This window comes from Choloepus didactylus, chromosome 6 (assembly GCF_015220235.1).
Source record: "Choloepus didactylus isolate mChoDid1 chromosome 6, mChoDid1.pri, whole genome shotgun sequence".
Classification (NCBI taxonomy): Eukaryota; Metazoa; Chordata; class Mammalia; order Pilosa; family Megalonychidae; genus Choloepus; species Choloepus didactylus.
In genome coordinates this window covers 69,666,465-69,690,224 of record NC_051312.1, presented here as the reverse complement: position 1 = coordinate 69,690,224, position 23,760 = coordinate 69,666,465, and the positions used below count along the sequence as shown (strand labels likewise).

Below are 23,760 nucleotides of genomic sequence, written 5' to 3'. Positions count from 1 at the left end.
GTTCTTTTGACATGTTCTTATTCCTGCATGCCTTCTTGACTTTGAACAAGGAATGTCCTTCCTCCCAAAATGAGAATTCTAGACATGATTCAAAATACAGCTCAACTGCCACCTCTTTCAGGAAGCCTGTTAAGAAGTGTGAAGGGTCTGAGATTTTACCCTAACAAGTTAGCCCTCCACAGTTTATGGATGCTAGCTGAGACATGAGACTACTGGGTCAGACACAAAGGTATGCTACTCACAGCACAGAAGCAGCAGGTGCTTCTTTTTGTCAGTTCCCCTTAGCCTCAAATTCAACTGGGGCAATGTGGAGGGGCCCAGGGTGTTGTGTGTGCAGTGGGTTTGCATCACAGCTGAGGAAACACAAGCTTAGAGAACTACAAGCAAACCTGCCCTCTGTCATGGAAGGAGACACTATCTCCATCTTCCAAGGCTGTTTGCCATACAAACATCCTTGAAAAGATAGTTGGGAACAAAAAGGCAGTTAGTACCTCTGCTTACAAAAGGGGCAGAAAACAAGAGACCTGTGGTGAACTGAGATTCAAAAAGCCTTCCCTGGCTACCTGATCTGGCTCCTGCATGACCTCCCACTGCCCTGCACAACCTCTGACTTGGGAACTATGAATCCATATTGAATTTATCTGTTTATTTCTTGGTCCACCACCAGCCTGGGAGCTCATGTTAGGAACTGTCTTTTACATTTGCCTGCCTGGCACATAGTAAGTGCTCAATGAGTGTGCAAATGAATGAATGCATTGAATAATTAATACTGGGTAGCTAATAGCTATAGATTGGTAATCAAATAATAACAACAAACAGCTGACATTTATTGTTGGCTACCTCTAACTTTCTAGGCTCTTTACGGTGTGCTCTACCTGGATCATTTTATTTAATCCTCAAGATAATCCTACAGGGGATGTACTTTTATTAATTTTACATATGGAGAAACTAAGGCTTAGAGCAGTTAAGGATTTTAACCTAAGCCACACATCTAATAAGCACAGAGCTGCAATTTGAACTGGATCTGCCTGAGCCCTGGCCCCTTAAGCACCCCACTGAAGGGTTTTTCTTACCAGATGGCATCTGGAAATTTTGGGAGTGTTTGTGGAAGTGGGAGGAGGAGGGTGGGAGGGAGAGCCTGTCCTTTTTGCATTTCAGGAGTGGCCGCAGTAGCCCCATCACCATCGCCTCCTCCCTGTGTGACTCAGCCCCCCTGTCTCCTGGCAGCCACACTGAGCCCGCAGACAGCTCCGGCTGGAACTTCACACCTTCCTGATCTGCTGCACACGGGGGTGATGGCATTTGGTCTTGGGAACAGAACTGACCTTTCTCCCTCGATAAAGGGAGGAAGGGATGAGCTAAATTTGAGGAGGATTCCATATTGGCTACATCTTACAATTCTCAAACAGTCACTTCCCTTGACCTTCCTAACAATCAAAGAAATGAAAACAAAAAGAAGATATCTTTTTTTCTTTTTCTATTTACATCCGACCCAGACACACATGACATGCAAGGACAGGGACAAGACTGGGGTGAGTCAACCTTGTGGCTGAGAGCACAGAGCTGCTGGCAAAACTTCTGTCCTTACTCACAGGGTGAGGTGGGTCCCTGGAGAACAAAATTTGCCCAAGGCTACAAAGACCTTGGGGAACGAGGCCAATGGAGGCCTTAAATATATCCTTGGCTTCCTGTCCAATTTCATTCTTTTTGTTGTAGGCTGCCAGGCACCAGGGGGAAAGCCAATCAGGAAGCAGCTTTAATTACTTTTCAATAATAATGAACCTTACACAAAGAGCTTTTATGAACGTTGCCTTAGTAGAGTCTCACTCAATCTTTAGAGATGGGAATTGTCAGCCCCATTTAACAGATGAGGAAACTGAGTCCTACAGGACAGAGTTTGTGAGGGTCAGGGCAGGGTTTGAACCCAGGTCTACCTCTCACTTTGTTCAGTCTTCTTCATTCTGTCTCAAGATGAACAGAAAGGGAAAGGCTGCATTTCTTGGTTCTTGGCCTCCCAGCTGCCCTCGGCCCTGCAGGACTCCCAAGGACGCAGGACTTTGGTATCTCTGGGGGCCTGCACACTCCCTGATGGATTTTTCTTAGAATAAACCCCCCAGTGTTTGGTCATTGAGGTACTTTCGGAAATTCTATTGATAGACTCCAGCATCAGAAATCAGGGCACAGTGAGAGCACAAAGCTGCCACCCCGTCTTTACTCTGTGATGAATTACTGAGTTGGGGGCGAGGGAAAATGTGGTGATAATGGAAAAAGAAGTCATTCAACCTCCTTTCTCCTCCCACATTCTCGCTTTGGTCTCTCTGGCTTTGAGGTCATAAGGTGCTTAATGCTTGATGGGAAACAAATAAAAAAAGTTCCGACACAGTTTAACACCCCACTTTCCCCAGGCTTCAACACAAATAACAAAGTATTCTCGCAACAAAGAAGGCATTTGGTTTCACATTTGTTGTAGAAAAGTCTTTCGTCTCTGGACAAAATGTTTCCAGAGCACTGACCATTTTCTAGGACAAGGAAGTCACTGGGTTACTCAAATCTCTCCTATCTGGACATTTTTTGTAGTGAAATTTGTCTGTCTATGGTCTCAGAAGTTCTTTTTTTTTTTTTAAGTAATTTTACATTTGTATTGTGGTTACATACAATGTAACATTTTCCATTTTAACCACTTTCTAAGTATACAGTTCACAATGTTGCATTGCCATCACCACCATCCATTACCGAAACTTGTCCATCACTCCAAGGTCTCAGAAGTCTTGACCAGTATTTTGAAGTTGGACATATGAAATTGAACCTATAGATTCAAACTAGATATGTTTCAATGGGAAACACACACTGACCCACTCTTTCATATCTTATTCTAATGTGCAAACAGAAAAACAGCAAATGCAGGATGTGCTAAGCTTTGTATCGGGGAGTTGTAAGCTGTATTTTCATTAGGCATTTTGCCCCTTCAAAATGTTTCCTTGGCTAATTGGGCCAGACACTTCATATGTGGGGACACGGTTCTGTAAATAAAAGCTCTCCACTCATGCATAATGGCCCGTCCGCTCTCTAGCTGCCAATACGCCACTTTCTTCCTGCACAAAAGGCACTCATCAATCAGCCTACCCACTGGCCCGTGAAGTGGGGCAGGCTGAGGGCTCAGTACAAAGCCTGGCCACAAAGACGTCACACCACATCACCCTCAGCCAACGCGCTCAGGTGAAATAACAGGCCGCAGTGTCCTCTTCCCTTTTCGCATCTGAATGTAAAACAGACCAATACTGTGCACGTATCATGCTAAATTTTCTAGACAGACTCATAATATTACTGTCCGTAACTTCCTGTGAGCCTTCTCAGGTTACCATATATATTAATACATATACCAGGATTGGAAGAAAGGAAAATATGGGGTGCTCGGTGGTTATTTTTAATTGAATTCATCTGGGGATTTTAAATTCTGATGATTTAGCCTGTTTTCAGCATTTTAAGGTTTGAAAAGCATATGATTTTGTGGTTTTGAATGGCAAATCCCCCTTTTTCCTGCAAGAGAAGTTTCTGTGGCACGTAACACAATTCAGAGCCAACCATAAAAATCATTAAATTACAAAACTATGGAATGAGGACAGTGGTGACAAGGATTGGCCTTCCATATTCCTTTGAAGGCCATCTAGGCTTTCTCATTTCCTGTCCTGTAAAAGGAGCTCCAGGTTTCTTGTAGAGATGGCCCTGGTTCAATTGTGGTGGGACAAAGGAGAGACCAAAGAGGGAAGAGTAGTTGGAAGGAAGAATTTTATAGGCATTTAAAAGTGGGTCACAGAGCCAGAAACTAGAACACAGCTTACCAGGGGCCAGGGCAGGGGAGTGAATGCTTAATAGGTACAGAGTTTCTGTTTGGGGTGTTGCAAAAGTTTTGGTAATGAATGGTGATAATGGCAGCACAGCATTGTGAATGAAATTAACACCACTGAATTGGATATTTGAATGTGATTAAAATGGGAAATGTTATATTGTATATATGTTACTGGAATAAAAATTAAAAAAAACAAACAAACATAGGCCCATATATCACAAACAGTGAGCCCTAATGTAAACTATGGACTATAATTAATAGTACAATTTTAATAATACTCTTTATATTAATTGGAAAAAAGGCACCACACTAATGCAACATGTTAATAATACGTCAAGTAGATGGGAACTCTGTATTTTCTGCATGATTTTTCTGTAAACCTAAACTTCTCTAATAAAAAAAATATTAAAACAAAACAAATAAATAAAAAAACTAGTCTTGCTTCCCTGCTTCTTGAGCAGCCACCCCCACAGTGAGTGTCTGTGGTGAGGCACACACGCCTCCATTTCTGTCCACAGCCATCCCTTTCACAGGATGCTTAGAGGCTTGGAGAGTCTCCAGTCCACTCTCTAAACCCATGTGGCCGGTCAAGCAGCAGGTGCCCTGGGTCTCCCTTTCAGCTAATAAACTGGGATTAATTCTGAGACACTCAGTGATTTCCTGTGCAGAGGGCCTGAGCAGGAATGAAGGAGGGCTTGAGGAGTCCCTGCCTTCTGGGTTTGTTGGATCCCTCGCTCCCCTTCAACCTCAAGCATTCTCAGAATCATCGTCTACAGGCTTGGGATTATGCCCTGCACAAGGGTGCCAGGCCATGTCCTCCACAGGCCTCTCGGTTGAATCCTGAAGTGGACACACATGGACACACAAGGCCATGCATGCTCTTGGGAACGCTCGCACACACTTGCTGGCACACAACCCACGAGGGCAGATGGCTGCTCCCTGACCCAAGCAGGCTCTCGCACCTGTGGTAGTTTGATGCTATGTTATACCCAGAAGATCATGTTCTCAAAGCTAATCCATTCCTGTGGGTATAGACCTATTGTGGGTGGGAACTTTTGATTAGGTTATTTGAGTTAAGGCATGCCCCAGGTGGGTCTTAATCCTCTTACTGGAGTCCTTTATAAGAGGATGGAATTCATAGAAATGACACAGAAGACAGAGAGAAAGACAAAGAAGCTGAGAGAAAAAGACACAGAAAGAGAGAGGAAGCCACGGAAACCAGAAGCTGGAAGCAATGAAACCCAGAAGAGAAGGGAAAGACCCGCCTGTGCCTGGCCATGAGACAGAGGAGTCCCGGATCACTGGCAGCCTGCCTTCAGGAAGGAGGTAGCATCTTGATGATGCCTAGATTGGGACATTTTCATGGCCTCAGAACTGTAAGCTCAGGAACTAATAAATCCTCATTGTAAAAGCCAACCCATTTTATGGTATCTGCATTTCAGCAGCTTTAGCAAACTAAAACAGCACCTTCAAGATCTTTCTTGTTCCTTACCTGCCCATCACTCTCAGAGCCTTGACTCCCTCCACCACAGGACACAAAACCTGACACAGTCTCCTCACTTAGGGAGGCAGGAGGGAATGTGGGTGTGCACCTGGGCCCTGCAGGTGCAGAGGCAGCTGTGCACAGAGCCAGAGCTGCTGCCTCTGGGTTCTGGGAAGCTCCCAGGGGCAAGGTTCTATTATGGTGCAATAATATATTCTTTTTTTTTTTAAACTCAAGGGCAAAGGCTTTTTCTCTAATTTGTAGCCCTGTGAGTTCTGTGTCCCCTGCCCTTTCCGTTCCACAGCTCTGCTCAGGTACTCTTCCACTCACCAGGCCCCAAATCGAGCCTAGATCTGGAATACTCTAAAGCTTTTCCTCTGGCTACCTTGATTTCTACCCCTATGGATGTTGGCCTACTTGTTGTTTTCTTTCCTCTCTCTCTTTCCACCTTTGAAAACCAGCTCTCTTCCTTCCTGACTTTAGTTAATTAATTCCTATCTTTTATTTATGAGATTCTGTAACTTTCAGAGCTGGGAGACTGTGGAAATCATAACCACACCTGAAGATGGGGGACGCAAGGTGACCCAGCTTACAGGTGACAAACACATGCTTCCATCCTCCACTGCCAGGTGCCTTCTCCATTTCACCACACAGCTGGTCCCCTCCATCCCCCAGACCCCTCTGAATGGTGGTCACCACCTTCACACAGAGCAGACTGGGCTCAAAACCTGCAGTAAATGTTAATCAGCTCCCATCCGAGCACTCTGCCCAAACAAGCAAAACACCATCAACTACCAATCAAGACAACACCGCCTCCTAACTATTATCAGTAAACTGGTTCTTTTCTGCAATAAGGCTAATAGCAGTAAGGAAAAATCTTGAATCCCCTTGGAAGGCCAGGGATGTACTCTTCTCCTCCAAGGGAAGTACTCTGGGCAGAAACAATCTATGTAAGAGACCTGGGTACACAGAGGCTGGTCCTCACAACAGTCACAAAGGAGGCATATTTTTAATGCTGACCATGTGAGTATCACCGTTGCCTGTCCATTCCACAGGTGTCTGCCTCTGAAACCGGCCATCTCTTTGGGAAGATAATGTTTGGTAGAGTCTCCACTGGCCTGGGAGCTAGGAGAGCAGTAACTGATTGGGTCACCCCCTACCTGTGCCACAGTTTGCCTTCTGTGAAGTGATGCCCCTTTCCAATGTTAGGATTCTGACATTCTATAAAACCACCCCACTTTGGAATAAGCAACAGGCAACTGACTAGCAGGAGCAATCACTGGGGACCAGGGTGTGAAGACCTCTAAGGGGAGGACATGCTTTCCCCTTAGGCCATTGGGTTCCACTTGACCTTTCTTTGCTTCCAACCTGCCTGACCACGGCTGAGATATAAAAGTTGTGGGCCATACCAGAGGCTTTCAGGGATTTCATGGACTGACTCCCCAAGTCTTGTTACCAGGATCCCTGATCAATATACCTGGCATTTCCTTATTCTCTTTTAAAAGCTGAGATGGGGCTAAGCAAATAACCAAATTTCTCTGTTGTCTCTGACGCAAAGGTGTGTGGAGGCATAGCCTGTTACCAGATTGCATGGGTCTGGTCAGAAACATAGGAACTGGGGAATCTTGGTAGAAATGAGGCAGGAGCAGTTCTTGAAGGTCAGCCCCCTCCTGCCCCTGGTCTGACGTCTGAGTCACCTTTGTCAGACTAAACAAAAATGCATATGCCTGGGGGTGTGGCAGGGGAGATGACTTACATGGTTCCTTTTGCCTTCTTCCCCTCTCATAGATGTAATAACTGTCTCTGAGAAGACTGTTTGTCCAGTCTGGTTGTTGGTTATCTATAGTAGATAAGATATAGGAAAGGTGAGATAGAAGAATTGCTGGGAAACACCCACAAGTGTTTTTATGTTCTCTCCTCCCCCATTTTCTGAAGCAACGACATCTGGCAAAGTAGAATGCCCATGCCCCCTTCATTTCTGCATTCCTCCAGCAGCTGTCAGCTGGACAGCTTCCCCTTAGTACAGTGATAAGAGAGCCACCTCTTAGGGCTGTTAGGAGGAAGAAATGAGGTGGCCCATGCAAAGCACTCAGCACACTGCCCAGTGCCCAGCACATGCTCAATAATGCCAGCTATTTTTATCATTCTTGGGGTTCATCACTTGGAACTCAATGTCAACTTCCTTTTCCACAACCACAGGTCTGATGTCCAGTCAGACATCTTTCAGGAGAAACAAGGTTTTAATTTCAGCTGTTCCACTCTTGATTCTGGGGAACAGTTTCATTTCATCAAGAATGTGTTGAAGTACAATGGGAGACCTGTCCTAATACTCCTCTGTCTGTCATCTGCCTCTGGTTCTGTAACCGGGTGCAGGCATCGAAGCTGAGCCTTAGGATCCTGACGTGGAACCCGGGCTCCATCAAAGCCACGTCTAACATGTGAGTTGGTGATAATGAGGAGAAAAGGTGCTGGCCCAGGAGTAAGGAGATCTGTACTGGGCCCTGGCACAGGCACCAATAAGCACCTAGTATGTAAACTGGAATAGGTCATTTCTCTTCTCTGATTCATACTTTCCTCATTTCTAAATCATCTTTAATTTTCTGCCAGTTCTAATATCACAGGAATCTGCATCCAGAAACAAAGTGGAAACTCTTAGCCTAATTTGCAGCAGTGGATCAAATTCAAGTTTGGAAGAGGTAAGGGCCACATCTTTGTCATCATGCTCTTAAATTTGTATATAAATAATTCCTCTCCTCAGCAAAGAGATTACATCTTCTTCCATATGCCAACTTTTTACATTAAAAAAAAATACTATGACCCTCTGTGTAAGGGTTGGAAGACTTCTCAGAGCCTTTATTAATACCAATGTGCATTTTTGTATCTCCAGGAGAAGAATATTTAGTGTTTTATAAATATGCTTCACCACTGCTGAACCCTTCATGAATTACTGCATAGGACTGATGCTTTATGGGACCCATTTGAGAACTACTGTATTGTGCTGATAACATAACTTCACTATTAGAACAACAGTTATAATAATTTGCTTTTGCATAGCACTTTATAGTTTACAAGGTGCTTTCATATACTTTAGGCCATTCAGTCTTCACAATACTGTAATGCAGATGGTTAACATCCCTATTTCTTAACTGTGGTTCTTGAGCATCAGGAAATATAAATATTTTTTTTTGAAATCACACTTATAACTGGTAGAACTCAAACTCAGGTCTTCTGACATCTACAAGGAGCAACTTTAAGAAACCACCAACATTTTCTACATAAATATCATGTGGTTTGTGAATAAAAAGACATCCCCCCCCCCCAAAAAAAAAGAAACCAACAAAACTGTTGGCTAATCATTGTTGTCAAAAAGGATGACATAACCATTGGTTTTGATGAAAATGAAACAATCACTTTGGGAAACATTTTTCAGTCTTTGGGTGAGCAAAACTCAGGAATTCTGTTCAGCAGGTGAACTCATTTATTTATTTACCCGGAGGGCTGTAGCTGATTCATCCCTCCAAGCCCCTCCATATGCAGTGGGAAAAGGGCCACACTTATAGTCAAGTCAATGGTCTGTAAACATTGACCCCTTTATGCTCTATGGCACAGAAACACTATAGTTTCAACTGAGTAATTACCTGGACACTTAAACAAAAGTTAAGCCTCTTTTGTGAGAGCCCTCATGGCTTTGCATAAAGGAATAGAGATGAGATTAGAGGTCAAGGCCCCTGATATTCACAACAGAACATCAAGTCTACAGCCTCTAACAAGGACCCTGAATATCTGCACAGCAGAATCTGTTTAAGAGAACACAGGTTTACACATCTGCTCCCAAAGTCCTGCCCAAATCACCTGGGAGACACGCCACACCAGGGGCAGCCTGATGCTATGTTCCTCTAGATTTGCAAAGTTTTCTTTGTCAAGTCAGATCAGGAATGAACCTGCCTGCAATACATTAGACCAAGAGACACTTAGACAAGTGGTAGGTTGGAAAAGAATGTGATATAGAATGTTGAATGGACAACCAGCAAACAAATCAATGTTTAATCTTGTGGCAATAGAGGTTTCCCGTTCTAAAGACAGGGTTTATCACATGTCACGGTGAACATTTCCTTCTAAGGAACACTGAAACATTCATAAAAACCCTTGAGATATATTCTTCTTCAAATTCAACACTAGGAGAGTATCTCTCTCTTTGGACACTTGTTTGCATCCTTTTTACAAATGATAAAGTCTCTGCATATTCCTTTGCAATCAGACTGGAAGGAAGCCTCGAGTTAAATTTACTGCTTAAATACAAAAGCAATTTAAGTTCCTGATATGTATCTCTCCCCCTTAAACAGCTCCCTCACTTGTTCTGGTTTGTAATCTATATTATTAGGCTTGTGTATCAAATTATGAACAAGACCTTCATTGTCTCATGGGCCTGGGTTCTACAGAAAGGAGGATGTGCCAGCCCTGGCACCCTTACCTTGTGAATCTTGCGGTGCACATGGATGGTGCGGTTTCCCACCTTCTTCTCCATGGTGGTTTCATTGTGGTAGTTGGGAGGTAAGTCTGCCAGGTTCAATTCTGATGACACTTTGGCAGCAGCTTCTTCTGCCTTCATCTATTAAATCAATGAGTTTAATGAGCAAAACCGTTTCTCTTGTTACAAATCTCAGTCCACCAGAAAAAAAGAACCACCTCTCATTTCCTCTTCTGTAGTTATTAATAATGGTGCTAAGGTTAGGTACTGTTAATTGAGAACCGACTTTGTATAAGACATTGTATTAAATGTCTTACATATATTATGATCCTTAAATCTTAAACCTCCCTAGGAGGTGGGTGCTAGCGTCCCCATTTAACAAATAAGAGAACTGAGGGTCAGGGAGGGTAGAACATGTTCCAAGACTTCCAGTGAAGGGCGGGGCTGGGATTTGAACATGTTACCCTTGAACAGACTCGGCTCCTGTACGGACGCTGTCAGTGACCCACCCATATCCCCTGGCCCAAGCCAGAGGCCACTGGCATTCAAGTCCCTTAACTGCCAACACCTCTTTTCTCTTGGAGGGTATCCCCAGAAGTGTGCTGGGTGGTTAACACCCTAAGAACAATCCTCAACCAAGGGACAGGCTGTGGGGGTCAACACCATCTTCTCTCCCCTCAGCAAGACAACTATGAGGTGCATAGAATCTACAGTCTTTCTCGAGGCCTCAGTGGGATTGAGCCCTATTTGCCCACAGGGGTAACCTGCTTTTCATTTCCCTCTTTACTGCTGGGCTTCCCTTCCCTGTCTCACTTACTTGCTTCCTTCTTGTGTTTTCTGGTATCAACTCCAAATCAACTATTTGCTCCCAAATCCTTGTTTCAGGATCTGGCTGAAGGAGACTAAATTAAGAAAGTCTCATCCCTCTGCCTTAGGGTCACTCATATCCCTCCCTCCCCACTCTACCCTGAGGCTGAGGGGCCCTTGTAGAAGGTCACACGCCTGGCTCTTCTTGCCTGGCTCTTCTTGCATGCGTGCTAGAGTCCAGTTTCTGAGGCTGCTGTCCACAAGTTCTCTGGTCTCATGAGCCTCCATGACATCTGCACCGGATATGTCAGTCAATGTGCCCGCTGTACCTAACTTCACCTTCCAGATTTCTCACCCCGTGCCCAGCCCTGATGACCAGGCAGCAGACAATATGACCCACCCTTGTCACAGTTTCCTGGACCCAAGGGAGGCCACGCCATGGACTGGGGGAGCCAGTCAGATACTCTCTAGGAATTAAAAATGGAAGCCACAAAGAGAAGTGCTGGTTGGTGGTTGGCAATTTTCCAACACTTCTATCTTTCCTATCTTTGGCTCTCTTTTATGATTTTTTAACTTTTTATTTTGAAATATTTTCAAATTTGCAGGACACTTGTAAAAATAATACAAACCCATACAGGGAACTCCAACATAGCTCCACCTAGACACCAAGCTCCACCAATTTTAGCATTTTGCCACTTTTGCAGTGTTTATCTATCATCTAGCATCTATCTCTACCCTCTTTCCCTCTGTCTCTCCCTCCCTCTGTCCGTCTCTCTCTCTCTCCCCATCCACCCATCCATCTACCTATTTTCTGAACATTGAGAGCAGGTTGCGTACATCATACTCCTTGAGCACATAGTATTTCCATGTACATATTCACTTATGTAACTATCCTATGTGCAGTTACCAAATTCAAGAAATTAAACATTAATATAAAGCTTACATTCTATATTCCATTTTTTCTTATGTCCCAATAATGTTCTTTTGAGCCTTTTTTCCTATATTCTTTGCTACCACCTAGTACCATGCAGTGAATTTAATTGTCATTATCTACTTAGTTTCTCTTTCTTTCTTTTTTTAAATTATGGAAACATGTATACCACATAAATCTTCCCATCTACCCCCTCCCAGGCATACCATTAAGTGGGATTAGTCACATTCATGCTGCAGTACCTCCCACCATCCATTACCTACAATTTTCCCTTCACCCCAAACAGAAACTCTACACTCATTTTGCATTAATTCCCCATAGCCCCTGTTTCCACTCCTGGTAACCTATACTCTACTTTCTGTCTCTATGACTTTTCATATTTTCTGATATTTTTTTTATGGGTACTATTCCAGTTTGCTAATGCTCCTGAAATGGATTGGCTTTTACAATGGGGGGCTATTAATTCACAAATTTACAGTTCTAAGGCCAGAAAATGTCCAAATTAAGGCATCAAGAGGCACAAACTTTCTCTGAGAAAAAGGCCAGTGGTGTCCAGAACACCTCTGTCAGCTGGGAAGGCACATGGCTTGGTGTCTGCAGGTCCTTTGCTGCCGGGTTGCATTGCTTTCAGCTTCCAGTGGCTTTCTCCTTAAGCATCTGCGGGTTCTCTTAGCTTCTTCAGGGCAAACTCTGGGCTTCATCTCTGCTTAACATCTCCAAACGTCTACGTCTGTGTGGGCTCTCAGCTCTCTTTCTCTCCCTCAGTTCTCTTAAGGACTCCAGTAAACCAATTACAACCCACCTTGAAAGGGCGGGGTCATATTTCCATGTAAATAATCTAATCAGAAGGTCCCACCCACAATAGGTCTGCACCCACAAGATTGGATTAAAAGATCATGGCTTTTCTGGGGGTACATAACAATTTCAAACCAGCACAGTTACCACAGGACTTAAATTTAACATCCCAAATCTGTAACAAGCCTGTTTGCTTTGACACCAAGTTAACTTCAACAGCATGCAGAGACTATATTCCTATACCCCTCTATCCCCCCGCCTTCACGTAGTTCTTGTCACAAATCACATGTTTATACATTAGGAGTCCAAAACCACTGATTTATCATTACATTTTACACATTTACCTTTTAGATCCTGTAGGAAGTAAAAAAAAGTGGAGTTATAAACCAAAAATACAATATTACTGGTATTTATTTTTACTGATGTCATTATCTTTACTGGAGATCTTTATTTCTTCACGTAGCTTCAGTCAATTGTCTAGTGTCCTCTTCCTTCAATCCATAGAAGTCACATTAGCATTTCTTATGTGGTCTACGGGATGAATCCCTCAGCTTTTGTTTATCTGGGAATGTTTTCATCCCTCCCTCATTTTTGAAAGACAGTTTTTTCCAGATATAGAATTCTCGCTCGGCAATTTTTTGCTTTCAGCACTTTAAATGTCTTCCCACTACCTTCATGCCTCCATGGTTTCTGATGACAAATTGGGACTTAATCCTATTGAGGCTCCTTTGATTCTCTTGCACCTTTCGGAATTCTCTCTGCATCTCTTATCACATGGCACAATGTGGGCATATTTGGGTTTATCCTGTTTGGAGTTCCTTGGGTGTCTTGGAATGTGTACATACATGTCTTTTTTTAAGTTGGGGAAGTTTGGGGCCATTATTTCTTTGAATAGTCTCACTGCCTCTTTCTCTGCTTCTTTTCCTTTTGGGATTTGACGGTGTCCCACTTTCCTTGGGCTCTGTTCACTTTTCTTCATTCTTTCCTCTTTCTGCTCCTTAGACTGGATGACTTCACTTGTCTTATCTTCAAGTTCACTGATTCTTTCTTCTGTCAGCTCCAATCTGCTGTTGAACCCCTCTAGAGAATTTTCAATTTCTGTTACTGTGGTTTTCAGCTCTATTTGGTTCCTTTCCATAATTTCCATCTCTCTATTGATATTCTCTGTTGTCACCTATCATTTCCCTGGTTTCCTTTAGTTCCTTGTCGATGTTTTCCTTTAACTCTTTGAGCATACTTAGGACTATTTTTTAAAAATCTTTGTCCAGAATGTCCTAGGACTGATCCTCTTCATTGATGGTTTCTAATGCTTTAATCTCCTCCTTTGCCAGGGCCATCTCTTCCTGTTTCTTTGTATGTTTTTTAATCTTTTGTTGAAACTTGGGTGTTTTGATATTTTAATGTGTTATCACTGGAATTTAGACTTTGAGACATCTGTTCTTTAAGCTTATGTATGCAGCTAGTGATATGACAAAGCTTTTCTTGAATGCCAGGAGCTAATGAAGAAGAAAAAGGAGGAGGAGGAGAAGGTGGAGGAGGTGGAGGAGGAGGAGGAGGAGTAGGAGGAGAAGGAGAAGGAGAAAAAGAAGAAGAAAGCGCCTTTTCCAGTCTCTGCAGATTGAGCTGCGCAAGTACTCTCCTTCAGAGCTTATCCATACAATGAATTTAGAGAATAGATCCAGGCCAAAGTATAGGGGACTTCCTGGTCCTTTCTGCGCATGTATCTTGTCTTGGGCATTGTTATGGTTGGGTTCATGTGTCAACTTGGCCAGGTGATGGTGCCCAGGTGTCTGGTCAAGCAAGCACTGGCCTGGCCATTACTGCAAGGACATTTGTGGCTGGTTAATGAACCAGAAGGCTGGTTTATTGAATCATCGGTCAATTGGCTGCAGCTATGACTGATTACATTGGCAAAGGGCGTGTCTTTCACAATGAGAGAATGCAATCAGCTGGATTTAATCCAATCAGTTGGAGACTTTTAAGCAAGACAGATAGAGGACCTTCACTTATTCTTCCACTAATCAGGAGTTCATCGAAGTTGCCAGTTCGCTCCCTGAGGAGTTCATCGAACATCTTCATTGCAGTTGCCAGTTTGCTGACTGCCCTACGGAATTTGGACTCGTGCATATCCGCAGGTACGCGAGACCTTTTATAAAATCTTATATTTATAGATATCTCTTATTGATTCTGTTTCCCCAGAGAACCCTAACTAATACAGGCATGTACATGTGGCCCTAAGAATTCCCCTAGATATGAATGTCCCCTCTTACCACAGAAACAGTTTCCTCATGGTCCTGGGCACTGCACTGTATGTCCTACAGCCAGCAATCCCTTGCCTCACAAAGCCTGACTTCACTGCTCTCTCCCAGCCTTCTGTAGGACAGCCCTGTGTGCCACCTTGTACATGCAGAGCAAGTTCTGGGACAGCGAGTCTCTCAGGCACCACAGGACAGGTTGGACCAGACATACAAGCTCCCAGTATGTACACGACAGTTACTCTCCTCCCTCTGAAACTGGGACATGGGATCCACACCAGAGCCGGCTCTGTGTCAAGATGGTGAGGGCTGGGGGAGGTGCCAGCTGGGGCTCCAAGATATCATATCGCTTTTAAGTAGCCTTTTTCTCGATTCAGCCCTCGCCTTGTTACTGCAGTCCTTGAACTGTTTTCTGGAGCTTTGAGAAAGATGTTTCTGCCAGTTCTTACTGGTTGCTCAAAGCTTCTGTGGGAGGACAGAGCCCTGAAGCTTCTCACTTCACTATCTTGACTGGTGTGGAGCCCTCTGTTTTATTGTTATTTCTTAAAACATACCCTCAAAAAAGTCTTTTCCTGTTTTAAAAAAATCACGGTACTCTATCTTCTTATGTGCTACATGCCCCACCCCCTGCTTTTCTCCTGCCTCCCCCAACCAGATTTGCTGAGATGGGGTGGATATGGGAAAAGAATTCCCATGTCTCAGTGCAGCACCAAAGTACTGAACAGAAGTGGGAAGAAAGTCGGATAGACACAAAGCCTCAGGAACTCTGGCCACCAGGGGCTCCTGTTTACAGGCACAGAGTCAAATAATCAAACAAGGACTTGGCCAGTGACTGCTGCTTGTCCAATGCTGTTTGACTATGAGATGATGCTGAGATGTTCGAAGCTAATGGATGGCTTCAAAACAATAATAATAATAATAGCCTCCCCTTGCCCATGTATGGAGCATCTACTATATCTGAGCCATGGCTCACTTCCACACTTCCTTGAATATTTACAGTAACCCTCTGAGGAAAGTGTTATTGCCCTCATTTTTCAGATGAAGTAAATGAGACAGGGAAATGAGGACTCTTTCCTAAGGTCATCATATTGTTAATCAGTGACAAAGAGTGCCTTAGAACTCAGGTCAGTTTGACTCCAAATTATAAGCATTTCCTAACACATGATTCTGTCCTTCTGAAGGAGCCCATTTTTTTACTGGAGAGATAAGAAAGCCCCAAACAAACCAGTTTGATGATGATTACAAGCTACCTTGTTTGATGGTTTCTAGAAGCAAGACAGGGGTTCAAAGAGGAGAGAAAGAAGGATTCCAGGAGGAAGAGAAGGTACGAATGGGCAGGTCTTGAAGGACAGGTGGGATCTGGACAGAGAGGGGTCTAGAAGACCTTCCAGACAGGACAAGCAAAGCTGTGGCATCTTGGAAAGAGTGGTATGTGCTGCAGGAGTCTGTGAGGACTAAAGTAGAAATACCTTGCTGGGCCACAGGATGAACAGGTGGGTGATGAAGCAGAGAGGGCTCTGTGGGCAGATCACAGAGGCAATTCTGAAGTCTGGCAGAGGGTGTTGGCCTTATTCTCAACCAGGAGGGCACAACAGAGTTATGACCAAATTTTTTGAAAAATATAGATTCTTGGATCCCTTTTCAATCTGCCACATTGGAATTGCTGGGGGGTGGGACCCCAGATATCAATGAACTTTCTAGATGATTCTGAGGAACTTCCTTCTCTCTTCCCAGTTTTTGAACCTCTGCTCTAGGCAATGGGGAGTTAGAGTAAGCTCTGAAGACTAGCTGGGAAATTAAAAGATAGAGGCTAGTGCAGGAAAAGAGAGGAGTCAGGTGCACCGGCTAGAATCAGGTCTAGGAGTAAACAGCCACATCTTGGGAGGGGGCCTTCTAGGGGGCAAAGGTTCCACACAGGAGAACCAAGCCTGAGAGATGGCCACTCGATTAGGCAAGAAGTAGCCCCCAGTGTCCTCAGAGGGCAGCACAGCGGGAAGTGCCCGCGTTCTGGAGTCCGACAAGGCGGCCGTGTGACCTTGAGCAAAACACCACAACTCTCTGAACCTCAGCATTCTCATTTGTAAAATGAGGATTGTAAATGTACATGATTATGATTCTACTTTGCTCAGTGGATGCAAGAATTATGAATCATGAAATCCAAGTGCTTGGTCAAGTGCCTGCCATGCAGTATATACGTAATACCTAGTGGTTTTCATAATATTGTACCTTAAGAAAGTGAGTTTTAGAAGCAGCAGCTAATTTGCCAGAGTTTATGAAGGGAATGAGTTGGTAGAAGTAGAAAGAGCAGGCAGTAGGCATTATATATTTGAAGAGTTTATTTAAAAAAAATGAAGACAAAATGGAATGGAATGAAGATAGGAGACAGGACATGCAAAAATAAAGGATTTAAAAAAAAGAAGAGGGGGTGGATTTTTAAAGGCAAGAGATCCTGGCATGTTTTGTTGTAGACAAGATAGAGCTGGAAAAGAGTAAGAGACTAAAGATGCCAGGGAGGATATGTCCAGAAGGCAAGGGAATGTTTTAATGTTTTTAAAATTCCCATTGGAATATGAATCTACCAGTTTGGCTTTCAAATAACTGACAAGTCACCAAATCTAGAGTTTGCCTTGTGCTGAGCAGATAGTCTTTTTTTTTTTTTTTTATTAAATTCAGTTTTATTGAAATACATTCACACACCATACAATCATCCATGATATACAATCCACTGTCCACAGTATGATAACGTAGTTATGCGTTCATTGCCACAATGCAGATAGTCTTTTTATAAAATCCTTCCCCCCACCACCACCACCCAGCTAGCGGTTCTTTCAACAGACTGAGCTAACAGTTCTTCAATGGCATTGTGAACTAAAATTACTCTTTACACTGTGGAAATTTCAACCACAACTATTACTGCCACCAGCAAGAGAAACTTAAGCCTGAAGCAATATGAGTTGTTTCAAAGACGAGGAATGTGGGTACCATTAAAAGCGGCATTTATGCTTGGATGAATCTGTGGGTCTGTTAAAGGGGCAAAAAGGAAAAAAAGGAGATATCCTGGCTTGGTAATAGGGTCTTCCTAATAATAGGGGAGGCAAATAAGAACATTCTAAACTATGTCAGTTATAGATGTGGCAGTGAGGTTAAAGAAACACAGTGGTTTTATCCTTGAAATAAATTGATCAGTAACAGAATAATTAAAGCCAGTTGAAGGTATGTTTTTCCCAATAATGATCGTGCAAATAGAATTACTTTGTCTTTCCCCTTAAGAGAAATCAACAATCTGAGTCAGCTGGAATATTTAAAATGCCAGGAAGTTACTTGAAAACAGATTCATGATGCAACTATGCAGATAAGTAATGCATCTGGTCCAGGTCTTCTTGGGTTCTTTATCTTCCCTTGAACAACAACTAAATAGCAAATATCCTGTGTTTATTATATTTCATGGGCTTCCTGACAGTCTCTTAAAAAGATTAATATTTGTAGTCATGGTCTGTTGCAAATCTGCTACGTATCAGGCACTGGTGGTGCTTTGTTTTTATTCATATTACTATTAATATACCGATAAATATTATTTATCTTGAACCAGTGATGAGGGGGGTATCACACCTATTTGACTTAACCATACTTTGGATGGTCAGGTAACTTGCTTTACTTGCATCCTCTCATTTCATTTTCCCCTTAACCCTAAGAGATGACATTTCCTCAAACCCTGGGTTCCACTGCTAGTATGTGGCAGAAAGTGATTGGATGAAGGGAGGTTGGCCCCATGGCCTGTTTTCCGCCACACAGGTGCTTACCTTCTCTCACTCTCTCCCTGCAACTAGTGAGGACACTTGTCTGGGAAATGACTGCTAAGTGAGGTAGATGTGGCAGCCAGCACCTCCTCGGGCAGCAAACCTCAACCTGCTGACCTTCACAGCTCAGTCAGAGCCACATCTGGAGGCAGGCAGGCCAGGGTCCTGGTGAAGCCCAATGTGGATAACTCCCACAGAAAAGGCACCACCTCTAAGGTCCCACTCGCCCCAAACAGCTCTGCTCAGTGAAGATACTACTAAGACCCCAGCTACCTCCTCACGTCCCTTGGTCAGGAGCCAATGTCAGAGGACCACGCTGCCAACTTTCTAAACAGTGATGGACCTTTCACACTGAATAAAAACACTAAGGTGACCTAGATATTTTTATCGGGACTCTGTGTGCTGGATGGAAAGTTCTGGGACCCAGGCAAGGAAAGCAGATGACTGCCCCAGAACCAGAGGGATCACAAGTTCAATTTAATTTGAAGCTGTGGTGTTAAGAGACACTTAGGGCCTACCTGACCCCACACCCTTTGCTTGTTCCAAGCAATGATTCTTTTGCTACCACAGGAAACAGAAAGCCCATGGGTCATGGAAACTGGGTCTTCCAGTGGATGTTGAGGGTACAGCTGCCCATGACACTGCCTCCCAATCTAGTGTCCACTTCAATGCAAACTCCATCGAGGTGATTCCTGTAGGGGAGGGGAGAAGGGGAATATCCCCAAACTACACAGGGTTGGGGGTACGGGGAGAAAGTAACCTCTCTCAGCAGACAGAGGCCAGCATTTAAGGCTCAGCTCAAGGCATTCTCAGCCAGATTGGGCTTCCAAGTTGGAGGCAGCAGGGACAGGGAGAAGCCTGACCTACCAGCCTTGACATCTGGTCTCCTTCACTGGGATGACTGGATTCTCTACAAAAACAGGCTGCAGCCAGCGCCAAACCCAACACTGACCATTTCCACCCGCCCCAGGCACCAGGGACAGCTCCCCACACCAGGGTTGGGAGGGCTGGGCCAGTGGCATCTCCTCCCAGGCAGCCCTGGTGATGCCTGGGTGTCCACCATAAAAGGCAGAACAGAATGCCGTCCCCAGCATTTGAACCTGGGAGGTGATGGAAGGAAGAAGCCAGGCACTTTAGCCTGGACTTCTTTTTTTTTGAGGACTGAATCACGTCCCCCTGGTCCTATGGGAATGAACCCATTTGTAAATTGGCCCTTTGAAGATGTTATTAGTTAAGGTGTGCCTGGACTGAAGGAGCCATATTAATCCAATATGGCTGAAGTCCTTTTAAGCAGAGGTAATTGGACCCAAAAGAAAGAAATCATGGGAGAAACAAGAAGCTGGAAGTCAATGGAACCCGGATGATAAAAGAAAGATGCTTCTATGTGCACTGCAGTGTGATGCAAAAGCCAAGGAACACCAAACAAAGATTACCGGCCAGCCTGAAGATACCAACCCTGTGAGGAAGCACGCCTTCTAGCCTCTGAAACTGAGCCAATAAATTCCTGTTGTTAAGCCAACCCATTGTATGCTATTTGTTTTAGCAGCCAAGAAATTAACACACAATGTATCTGGTATCTGATATTAATAGCTGCTCTATATTGCACACCTGGTATATGCTAGGTGCCTACACTTATATCATGGCATTTAATTCTCACAGGAAACCAAGTACAGGACATCAAGGGGCATGCCCAATGCCACACTGCTAGTGAGTGGCAGAGAAGGGACCTTAATCCCAGGTCTGATTCCAAAGCACTCTTGGGGTGGGAATGGGTTTGCCTCTTACATTACCCACTCCTCTTCTCATCTACTACTCCTAAGACCCTTTTCACTGCTGGGATTTAGGATTTCAATTTCCTTGCTCTATCCTTACGTGCAATTTGGAGGATGTAAGACCGTCCAGACAGGAGACTGCTAGCATAGCTCAGGGCTTTTTTTTCTCTTTTGTTTCCTAATATCATCTTATGTATGTCGAGAAGCTTGCCAAAGCCCAGCAGCAAGCTAGAACTTGGAGATGCCTGGAGCTTCCTAAGCCTCTTTTGGAAACCACAGCCCTGGAACACCAGGGGCCTTGCAAGCATCCACTTGCAACAGGGAGAGGCGAACAGCATGCTCACTTTAGACAATTGCAGGGTGGTGGTGTGCAGTCTGTAGGGAGGTGGTGACCCCCGCTGCCCTTGGGAGCATCCAGCCCAAAACTCTCCACCGACTGACTCAAATTCAGGCCTTCTGGCAGGAAGGCAAACAAGGTGGAAGAAGGGATCATCCAGCACTGCATTCAGTCACTCCTCTAGTGCCCGCCCTTCCCAGCCCCTTCGCAGGGCATGAAGTCCCTGGCCAGCCCCGGGGCCTGCGCTCCACCCACTGTCTCCCCCTAGGTTCCCTCCCCTCAACTTGCACTTCCCGGAGCCCGGTGCCCTCAGGGCGCACCCACCTCCTCCACCGCGCTGCGCAGTTTGTACTGCGTGTCCTCCATCAGCTCTTCCACCTCCCGGAACATCTCGTTGAGGGTGGCCTCGTCCTGCGGGTACTTGAGAGCCGGGCCGGGCTTGCCGGGAGCCGAGGTCGTCGGAGCCGGCGCAGGAGCGGTGGGTACCACCGCGGCCAGCAGCAGACACAACAGGGAAGCCCCGAAGCGCCGCATCTCGCTCTGCGCCCACCGCCGCCGCTGCCTGTGGGTCCCCGGGGGCGGTCAGAGGCATAGGACCAGCCCCTCTCCAGCCCTGCCGCTCCGCCCCACACCCGGGCCACTCGGAGCCCCTGTTCGCCCCCGGCTCCCCCTCCAGGCACCTACCCCGGACCTCCCCGACGCAGCCCTAGCCCCCCTTCCACAGCCCCATCCTCGTGCCCGGGCTGAGCTCTGCTCCCCTCCCCCAATGCTGGCCCCGTCACCCGAGCAACAGAGCCCAGCTTCCCTACGCCAGCAGCCCCCGCTCTCCCCGCTCCGTACCGGGTTCGAGCCGGGTCCCCTCCCCTCACATTCAGCCCGACTCCAGCCCCCATCTGGGGTGCTCAGACAGGTCAGTCTCCCCTCCCCTCGGTGTCTGGACCGCCCCGCCCCTCACCCACCCAGGCTAGACTGAGCCGAACCACCCTGCCCCCGGCCCCCGCCGCCGCCCCTCACCCACCCTGCTGGACTGAGCTGCGCTGCGCGCGGGGACCTCTGAGCTGCCGGGGCCGGAGCGGGAGCCGAGAGAGGGCCTGGCGGGCGGCGCGGACCGCGGGTGCTGGGAGCGCGGCCGGGATGCAGCGGCGCTGGTACCCGAGTGAGCCCGCAGCCCCGCGCTCCGCCTGCCCGGCCCCCGCCAAGCGGGAGGGGCCGCGGCCCAGTCCGCCGCCATTGGCTGGCCCGGGCGCCCGCGACCTCGCCCCCACGCCGCAGGTCTGCCTCTTCTGCCTTCGCCACAAACGCTGCAGGAAGCCACCCCCTTCGCTGCATCCCACCGCCCCCGCGGGATTCCAGGGCACGGGCATCTCTGGCCTGGATTCTTTCAACAGCCTACCGAGGGGGTCTTCCTGGTTCCCATCTTGCCCTCCCCAAGCCATCGTCCGTCCAGCATGCAATCCTGCAGGATAACATTCCAACTCAGCCTGGCGTTCAAGGCCCATCACAGCCTCCATCTCTACAGCCTTAATCTGTCAGCCATGGTTGCGTCTGTACTCCAGCCCAGAAAACCCACTTGTAGCTCCCTGGAGGGGTCACGAGAGTGTCAGCAAGCTCCTCAAGGGGTGGCAGAGAAGACTGGGTAGGAAAAGACATCAGCAGTCAGACTACCGGTTTAAATCCCAGTTCTTCCTTTACCACCTTCCCAACCTGGTCAAAGGAACTTTGTTTGATTCACCCCCCCCCCCCTGCTCCCAGTGCCTAGAACAGGGGCACTTCCACATTTTTTGAACAATTAAGTGTTTTCTCAAACCTCCTTTCTCCATAGTATTCTTTCTGTCTGGACAGTCCTCCCTCCTCCCCTTGGCCTGGCTAACTCCTCCCCATCTTTCAAGACCCAGAATCTCTCCTGACCTCCCAGCCCTACTCCCATGGCCATCTCTTCTCTAGGCTCCTCTAGCACCCTATGCTTCTTCATCACAGTCCTGACTTGCCATGGTCTGTCTGTCCACCAGTGAGACAGGAGCTCCTGGGGTGCAGGGACTGACTTACTCACCTTTTTGCCACCAGACCTCAACCATGATACACACTTGGTCCCTGAAATGGATGGGCTGATCATTATACCAACAGCACGTACTATAAGCACTCACTATCTGCCAGGCACAGTTATGAACTCATTTAACTCTCAAACAACCCTCAGAGGTTGGTACTGCTACTTCTATTTCCATTTTACAAATGAGGAAACTTCCCCAAGACCAACAGCTAGTAAATTAGGCTGGGATTTGAACCCAGGAATCTGGCTCCAGAGACTTCACCCTTATGTGCCTCCACACTCCTCCAGTGTAATGGTGGCTGGCAGGTGTCAGAGCAGTCTTGGGATTGTGAGATGTGCAATTTCTGTCCCGAGGCTGTGGGTGATGACTTGGAACCTGCATAACCTGAGTCCACAGCAGAGTGGCAGTCAGGGAGGAAGTGTATTTGGGGACTTCTGGTATCAGGCACTGTGCTTAACACAGCTTTATGAGATAGGTGTCCTCACTCCATTTCATACGTGAGGACATGGAGACTCAGAGGAGTTAAGTGATCAGTTTAGAGCTAGACAGCAAGGGAAGTGGTGGATCTAGAAGTAGACTCTGGGTGTGGCTGACTCTATAGCAAATGCTCTTTTATTCTTCATGACTACCTTTCATTGAAGAACTTTCCAAACTACCATTTATCACCAAGATGTGGCTCCAGCCACTTTCTCTTCAACTTCTGGGCCTTGGGCTGGGTCTTCCTAAGCTCCAAGAAAAGCCCCTTCCCTGCATCATCCCCTGACTGGCCAGGGTTTAATAGCTTTTGTATGGTATTGGGTGTGCTTCCTGTGAGTGGCTGCATCCATGGAAGGAAACTGGAGCTGAGTCTCCAAACAGCCCACCTTGCTGCCTTGGTCCATACACTAGGAAGAAATTAAAGCAGAATTAGAGGACGCTGCCTGTGGGCACATCTTGACATCAGGCCAGGAGTTGTAGTGGTGTAGGTTTACAGAATGAAACATTCTCTTCCAGTCTTCCATGGTCCTGGCTTGAAAGACAGGAAACATTCTGGATAAGACTTGTCTTTTGTCTTAGGTCTTTTGTCATGAGAACCAGAGGTCTTGACTTTCAGCTTGAACTTAAAAAAAAAAAAAAAATTGTTGAGCTTCCCATGTGTCAGGTGAAGGATTTTGTGTTTTCTCATATGGGGTCTAAGTTTTCTTTCTTCCTAAATGTAGGAAGATATCAGTAGTTTTGTT

At 45.9% G+C, this 23,760-nt stretch overlaps 1 protein-coding gene across 1 annotated transcript in view; it reads right to left on the bottom strand.

Annotated features, from left to right (window-relative positions):
- Nucleotides 1-21,666, bottom strand: part of DKK3 (dickkopf WNT signaling pathway inhibitor 3) — a 49,137-nt gene extending 27,471 nt beyond the window's left edge. The window contains exons 1-4 of the mRNA XM_037840160.1: nucleotides 21,511-21,666; nucleotides 20,817-21,054; nucleotides 9,802-9,939; nucleotides 7,087-7,170 (exon numbers count right to left, since the gene is read on the bottom strand). Coding sequence (XP_037696088.1) covers nucleotides 7,087-7,170; nucleotides 9,802-9,939; nucleotides 20,817-21,026 — 432 coding nt within the window. The 5' untranslated portion in view covers nucleotides 21,027-21,054; nucleotides 21,511-21,666. The remainder of the gene's footprint in view (nucleotides 1-7,086; nucleotides 7,171-9,801; nucleotides 9,940-20,816; nucleotides 21,055-21,510) is intronic.
- Nucleotides 21,667-23,760: the final 2,094 nt, after the last annotated feature.